This window comes from Chanodichthys erythropterus, chromosome 11, assembly GCF_024489055.1.
Source record: "Chanodichthys erythropterus isolate Z2021 chromosome 11, ASM2448905v1, whole genome shotgun sequence".
Lineage (NCBI taxonomy): Eukaryota > Metazoa > Chordata > Actinopteri > Cypriniformes > Xenocyprididae > Chanodichthys > Chanodichthys erythropterus.
Window position 1 is genome coordinate 39,863,943 of NC_090231.1, and position 8,361 is coordinate 39,872,303.

Here is an 8,361-nt window from a genome sequence, read left to right on the forward strand (position 1 = left end):
GATTGCTGAATGACTAAAGAAACAAGATGCAAGATGGTTTAAAACTGTAAATGTCTTGTCTATTATCACCCACTGCTACGTATACCAATGACGAAAATAAGTGCAGTTATAATATCAAAATATGTGTTGCTGTAATGTGACGGGATTGAATTACAATAGGTAGCACATTAAAGCTGCAGTCCGTAACTTTTTTTTTGGTTACAACTTCAACTTCACAAATCAATTATTGAGCAAGTATATAAACAGTCAGTGTTCAAAGTTATCTCCTTACTTAGCCCGATTTAACAATGGTAAGCTTGTAATAATTTTTTTTTTTTTTTTTTTTTTTTTGGTTAAATTTGAGTAGTACTGGTAGTGTTCCACAGGAAATACGAGTTTGCCTTTGCGTCATTACGCATCAAGCGTGCCACATGAGTCCTGAAAAGTGAAGCCAAAGCATCTCGATCGACCCCTAGTGGCTGGATACAATACAGGTCATAGACCCCACCATCTCCATGTAATGTAATGGGACGTGAGACAAACTAAACAACCTTACACGTCAAATATTATTATTTCCAAAGATGGTTTCTGTCATTTTAGGCAGTTTTTTTTTATCATGCTGATGTTAGTTCAAGCGTTCTTTTAGTTAGTTATTTAATGATTGGAGCTTTAACATTAATTTTCTACATTTCCAGAGCTGTTTATTTAACACCGACATAATGAGTTTTTATGCAGTAAACTGTATTAACCAATTCTGTGGGAGTGTGGGTGGGACCTTGATATCACGGCTCCACTTCGCACTCACTACTGCACAGATTCGGGTTCCAAGTTCACTACTGCACAGTCTCGAGACTCAAGATGTCAGCGCCATGCTGGCATACTGGCGGCTTCACTTACTACAATGGAAGAGATTGAAGGTGCGTCATCCATATTTTTATACAGTCTATACATAAAGAAGGAGTCCCAAATGCTTCAGGTGGCAGTCATTTGTAGCCTCTTTTTACAGTAGCTGTAATCAAGAAAGGTAAAAACGACCATCATCATTGACAACTGGTGAATCACCAGTAGTAAAAAAGCAAAAGATTGAGGACTGCGGAGTGGCTACAGCAAAAAAGGGAATGCGAAAACAAAAATAAATATTGGCAGGGCTTTTGAAAGGTGGCATGAACTCCATGTTTTGAACAGGTTTAAAACAGATGCAGAAATTTCTTTTTTTCTGCTGGACAGGTAAGATATTTTAATGGTTTAATGGTTCATTGGATAATTACTAACTAAATACACTAAATAGACATAGTCATGCAATGTTGTTTAACAATTTGGGAACAAAATATAACAATAATGATAATTTGCACGGTTTGACGTGATATGCGCTAACTTTGTAATCTTTAGATTTAATCACCATTGGCAGAATTATTATAAAACGTTTTTTTTCCTTTTTTTTTTTTCAGTTGGTCAGAACAAAAGTGGCATACATGTTACTTACTTTTTCAGATGACATTTTCTGGTGAAACTTATTATTTTGGACATAGTTCCAAGACATAGTATCTGTAAAACAGTATCAAAGTACAGTGAATATCCACACTGTTGCAGTGACTGTTGCATACACCTCAAAACATTAGATTCATCCACGCTGAGGAGCCAATGCCGATGCACAACCCACGTATACTTGATACCTCCACAAATAACTGCAGTTGCAGGTTTCAAACAGAGATGGCAACAAAGAGGCAAACCTTACCAACTGCAACTTTAATGTTAATACTGAATCAAAACTAGTTAGTGCATAGGTTATAATTGAGTAGGTTTCAATAATGGTATTTGGTTGTGGTTACACTTAAATTTGTTACAAATTAGATGTATAAAACTATGCATATAGAATTATCTCAGATAGAGAGGAAGTGAAAGGCCACCAAGAAGAGACAAAGAAGAGAGTCAAGAAAAAAGTGGCCCAAGAAAGGGACCCAGAGGAAAAAGAAGAGACAGATCAACAGTTACATTCTACTTTTATCCCTTCCTTGACCATGTGACTGATAGATCAGCAGATTACACCATCCCCCACCATACTAAAGGTGTGAGAGCTAGCAGTCCCCTGATGTAAGCACATCTTGGTCTACATCACATCAGCAACTTTAGGAATTCCAAATGGAAAAGAGGGGGTTGGAACAGGAAAGCAAAAGTCTTTGTTGATTTTCAAGTCTACAGAGGTCATTGACATAGTAACTAACAATTTGCAAACATATATAATGGTTAATAATTATAATAAAAAAATGTTTTTGTTGTCCTTCATCCTTTTTTTTCCCTTTTTTTTTTTCTTCTTCTCTCAAATGCAATTCCAACAGGTGTGAGAGTGGCTTCAATTTCCATACACCTTTGGTCACTGTATTAATTAAAAAGGCAATTAGGCATTGCTAGAGTGTAAGCATGAGCATATTCTCTCTGTCTGTCTCCCCGTGGCCTCTTGGCATCTCCGGCAGGTTTCCAGTCCAAGGCTGACAGTGACATTTGCTCCTCTGTTTGTAGCTCTTAAATAGCCATGGCTTTCCATCTGTCTGGCTTTCCATACATTAACAGATCAAAGACATGGAGAAGCCTAGTGATCCGGGCTATCTGTGTTTGTATATATATATTAGAAGAATATAGCTAGGCTATATTATAGCATTATTATTCTTATTAACAGAACTGTCATATGGAATTTTAAAGTATTAAAATAAAAACCTTTAAATCTGTAAAAGGTTTTGTCATGTGATGTTTCAGTTAAAGCATTTTAAAAAAGAAAAATATCAACCAGCAAGTCTATAAATTGCTTGTTTCTATCTGCCCTTGGCTCCTTGACCCAGATAGCATTCCTAGGCTGTGGAGGAGAAACATGATTCTACTGACTCGATTAGAATCTAAAGCCTTAAGCCATCACATGCTCCCAGAACCTTTTCCAAAGTTTCTTATGGCCCAGAATGACTCCCCGGGCGCCACAGCAAAATGGCTGCCCACTGTGTGTCCACGGTTTTCAGTGTTTATATTCACTACTTACTGCTTCTAATGTGTGTGCACTAACTTGGATGGGTTAAATGCATCTGACAAATTCCAAGTATGGGTTACCATACTTGGTGTCTGGAAATTGAAACGACTCTCACACCTGTTGGAATTGCATTTGCCTAGAGGACAAATATCAAAGCAAATGGCATCCATTTTAAAAAGATTTTAAATGGTTAAAAAAAGAGGATGAAGGACAACAAAAACGTTTTTTTTTTTTTTTTTTTTTTTTTTTTTTTGTTACCATTATATATGTCACTTAATAGAACTGAGCCAGAACACTGCAGTCACAGTGTTCTCATGCAGGCGAGATCACAAAGTTGCTCTTTTAAAATTCATCTCAGCACTGGTCACTGGTCCAGGATCAGTGCAAAAGGTCATTTCTTTTTAGATGTTTCAGGTGTAATGTGACTGAGAACTGCAGATTTCATCAAAGTAAAGCAAGAGTAACATTTATTATAATCATATTTTAGATTTGGAAGACAATCTCTCCCATGATGTTCTTCAAATTCGACACAAAATTGTGTTAACAACCTGTTTTCCTTTTAATAACATTGAGTGATATGGGCTGAAAAGTAAGAGGAATTGGTGGCATTATTTAAAAAGGAATGGCAGAGCAAGTTATTACATTAGATGGCTTGAGATGTGATCTTATTGAATGCTAGAGGTAAAAATAGCGTTATGATGATAACGGTGTGAGCTCATGAGACACGGATCTTTTTTGCATACCTGACTACAGCACAAGATCTCACATCAACAGAGAGATTCATCAGAAGTTAAGAAACAGATTTGATGCAACTTGTCCTGGTTTTTGAATAGAAGTAAGGATATAGTTGGCATTTTGACAGATTTCTCTTTACAGAAACCTGAAGACACAATGGCAATGGATCAGCAGTGTCTTCAGAGAGAATGGGGAAATTCATGGAGAACAGCCAGAGAGGATGAAAATGTGAATGCTGAAAATGGATGGATGGATGTGAGCGATGAAGAGGAGGACCGGGTGAATCCAGTGGAGGAATATGAGCGGTCAGAAGTAGAGGAGCTACAAGTACAAACACAGGAAAGTGAGAAGGCTGTTGATGACGATGAAGCATGTAGTGTTAGTTTTCCTTTTATGACTGCAAACAGTGGCAGCGTTGTTGTTATGTGTACAAATAATGATAATGACAGTGATGAAGAGGATGCCAATAAATATGACAACAGTAATGTAGAGAATGCTGATAAATATGATAAAAACAGTGATAAAGAATATAGTAACAGTTTATCTGTTGGGTCTACAAATGGTGACGGTTTAGTTGCTGCGTGTAAACATAAAGATAAAGGCACTGATAAAGATTATGATACATATGATGATGATGATGATGATGATGATGACTGTTTTGCTGCTGCCTCCATCAGTACTGATGGCATTGGTGGTTCTGAGAAGGACTTAACTTTTAGAGGTTTAACATGTAGAGATGAAGAGCAGCAGATGACAGACTCCAGCTCAGAACAGGGAATGCTAAATCAAAAGTTAGAAGAGGAGGAGGAGGAGGAGGAAGAGGAAGAGGAAGAGGAGGAGGATGAGGATGAGGATGAGGATGAGGAGGAGGATGAGGAGGAAGAAGAGGAGGAAGAATATGAAGGACATTGCAGTTTTGAAGATTCTGATGATTGTGACATGTATCCTAAGAAGCTATACTCTGATCCAGTATACCCAGGTTCGGTCTTCGAGGCTCTGGAGAACATGATGTTGTATTCGGTCCTCACTGACTTGACCATCTACACAGAGGACGGACATCAATTCCAGGTTCATTCTATTGTCCTGGCTGCAGTCAGTTACCTTATTGAGACGAGGCTCAGACAGAAGCCCAAACAAGAACGCATTATTGAATTGTGTTTGGGGCCTGAGGTTCATAGTTTGGGGTTGGCAGCAGTGGTGGAGTTTGCCTATACAGGGAGCATCAGCATTCTGAACAAAGACAATATGGAGATGGTCAGGACTGCAGCTGTCAGCCTGGAAGCTCAGAGAGTTCTGGAACTCTGCACTGAAGAAGAACAAAGAGAACAAGACAAGGCAAGAGGGAAGAAAGAAGACAGAAAAAGGATTTCTGCTAAGGAACATATGAATGATAGTCTACAGCATATCAGACAGTTGTGGGCACAGAGAGTGGGATGTGATGTGGAGCTGGAAGCAGAGGGAAGAGTGTTCCATGGTAAGAGACTTGTAAATATGATAGAGGTTTGAGTTTCCTACACATAAATCTAGATGATGCCTCCATATCATAGATATGTAGATATCACAGTATTAATTTGATGCCTTCTGCATTTGCGAAACTGCTTGTAAACTTTTATTTATTTCTCACCTTTGTGAAGCTCACCGGGTGCTCCTGATTGCCAACAGTGACTACTTCAGAGGCATGTTTACCACTGGTATGAAGGAGAGCAGGCAGGAATTGGTGTCTCTGCTGTTAGTCAGGGCTGCCAAGTTTGAGGCCCTCCTCCACTACAGCTATAGTGGGGCTCTTGCTCTTGGATGGGGCTGTGTGTTTGATCTCACCTGTACATCTCTTCAATTACAGTTTCAAACTGCCTTTTCACTATGCCTTAACTTCCTGCAAAAAGAAATAGATGCCTACAGCTGCCTGGACGTTGTATCTTTCGCAGAGGCCTATGGGATGGCTGACCTACTTACACATGCCAATGACTTCGTCTTGAGGCACTTTCAAGACGTGTCCGTCACTCCTAAGTTCTACGATCTTCCTGTAGAAAAATTGAAGAAGTACCTTCAAAGCAATTCCCTCTGTGTTCAATCGGAGTTGCCCGTGTTCAAAGCAATCATGTCTTGGATCGAAGCCTTTCCCAGACAACGGGTGAAACTCGCCAGGGAGCTGATAAGAACTGTCCGGTTTTCCCTCATGACCTTTATAGAGTTCAAAGAAGTCAAGTCTATAACATCTTGGCTGACAATTGGTGCCAAAAAAGTCTACAAGTCTGTCAGTGAGGAGTTCTTCAACAGTTCTTCAGATGTCCAGTCAAATTTCAGGGTCTACATGCCTAAAGACACTTTAGTCCTTGTTGGTGGTGAGAGAATCACTGATAATTTTGAGAAACGTAGACCCTGCAGGGAAATGTGGTTTAGCAATTCTTTGCAGAACCACATCGGATTGGTGAAGAAAGTAGAGTGGAGAATGCTGGGAACTTTACCTGAGAAACCAAGATTCAGTCATGGAGTTGGGGTGATGAGAGGGAAGCTTTACATAGTTGGTGGACGGCATTATTATGGAAAAGCTGATACCATGAAATGCACCTACATGTAAGATGAAATATGAGGCTTCTTCTGTCTAAACTTGCCCAAGTTTACTACCTCATAATATGGACTAATTGTTCAATCTCTGATCTAGGTACGACCCCATCCAAAACACTTGGCAAAGGTTGGCTGATATGCATGAGAGAAGAGGCAGCTTCACTTTAGTCGTCCTGAATGATAAACTATATGCTATTGGAGGAGAGAGAGACTCAGAGGTCAACATGGAGAGCGTAGAGGTCTATTGCCCCAACGCAAATTCTTGGAGGTTAGTACAGTGAATAAATAGCACACACATCCAAAAAAATCAACTGTTGCTAACTTTAGTAAACGCTGTGACAAACGACCTATATAGGCGTATTGGTTGGAGAATATGTTGGGCCAAACATAACTGCAAACTCTAACATATGTCTGAATGCTGTTCAAGAACCAAACCCCAGATCAAACCCTTACCCTAATAATTGATTTGTTTACAGATAAGGGTAGGTGCCATATTTAACGTTAAGAAAATGGAAACGAGTTTGTCAGGGACAGATGTACCATTTGTACTGTATTGTCCTAAGGTCTAATTTTCACAAAATGTTTTCCAGAGGTTTGTGTCACTAGGAATTGACCAACAGCCAGGTTCATAACATTACAACATATTGTACGTCTATTCCTCATATCAACAATTGGCACTTACACTGATTAATGAGGACCATTGTTTCAGGACCAATAACTCAGGATCATGTCCTACTTCACTAAACTTTGTTTGGAGTAAGAGTAAGGTAGATTTAAATATCATAGAATATTTTGCAAATATATTGCAAAAGTCAAACTCTTTCTAATAGCTTGGTTATATGAGTAAGTGATGTTGGTAAACCTGGCCCCTCTTTTCAAAGCTTTTCTTTTTAATTCTCTCTATTTCTCCAGTTTTGTCTGCCCATTAGACCAAGCTCTATGCTGTCATGCAGCCAGTGTATGGAATGGCACAATCTTCCTATCCGGAGGCTTTAACAGCCAGTACCAATGCCTATCGTCTATGATCCTTTACCATCCAGAACGAAGATCCACTTATCTGGCTGAGATGAGAAATGACAGAGCCCTGCACTGCATGGAGACCCTGGGTGACCATCTGTATGTGGCTGGTGGGATTTTATGCGATGCTGATGGCAATCTGGTAGATCAATTAGCCTGTGAGGTTTATGACCCTGTGTCCAACTCCTGGAGTGCCATTATGCCATTTCTAGTGCCACATGTAGGGGCAGCATCAGCAGTCTTAGAGGGGAAGGTCTACATAATTGGAGGCTACTGCAATGAGAACTACAGTGATACCAAATCAGTGCACCGCTATGATCCTGCAACAGAACACTGGGAGAACATGAACATGACACCAGGCCCGAACACATTCATAGCTGCCTGTGTGCTGCCCATACCTACTCACCTTAGACAGTAAGAGGGGAATATCCTAAATACAATGAATTGTCAATGTAAGGGTTTAGTATAAACTCTTTCCCTTCCATTGATGGAATTTTCCATAATTTATGAGACAACGCTTCCCCGCCACTGATGGAAATTTCTGGCTTTCCATGTATTTGAAATATACTTGTTTTAAGATAAGTATACTACAAATACATTTATATATTTATTTACTTAATATAAATACCCTGCAATTGTACTTTTGGTATACTAAATTGAAATAATTAAAAGTCTGCTAATGTCCAACTAAAGATATATTTATTCTCATTAAAGATTTTAGTATATTTGATTGTGCTAAAATGGAAACATTACAAGCATAGGCACCAATTTCTAGGCACCCACCAATTTCTGCCAGTGGGTGCCCACACTCCATAATCCTTTTTTTCAAGAGTACTATCTTATTTTCTGTTTGATGGTGCATTTGATGAATTCATTACACAAAAGATATTCATGTCTCACGAAGATAAATGCACAGACTGCAAATTAGGGCTGGGCGATATATCGCATGCGATTCTCACGCGAAATCGCCATCACCTCCTTTCAAATGGAGCAGCATGTAATAGACAGAGCCGTAGTTCACTGATAAGCCACGCAATATCGCGTTCATTATC

At 39.3% G+C, this 8,361-nt stretch overlaps 1 protein-coding gene across 1 annotated transcript; it reads left to right on the forward strand.

Moving 5' to 3' along the window:
- Positions 1 to 3,883: 3,883 nt before the first annotated feature.
- Positions 3,884 to 7,727, forward strand: LOC137030831 (kelch-like protein 33). The gene is made up of 5 exons (XM_067401284.1): positions 3,884 to 4,213; positions 4,679 to 5,201; positions 5,362 to 6,301; positions 6,390 to 6,560; positions 7,205 to 7,727. Exons 1-5 carry the CDS (start codon positions 3,884 to 3,886, stop codon positions 7,725 to 7,727), a joined length of 2,487 nt encoding a protein of 828 aa, XP_067257385.1.
- Positions 7,728 to 8,361: the final 634 nt, after the last annotated feature.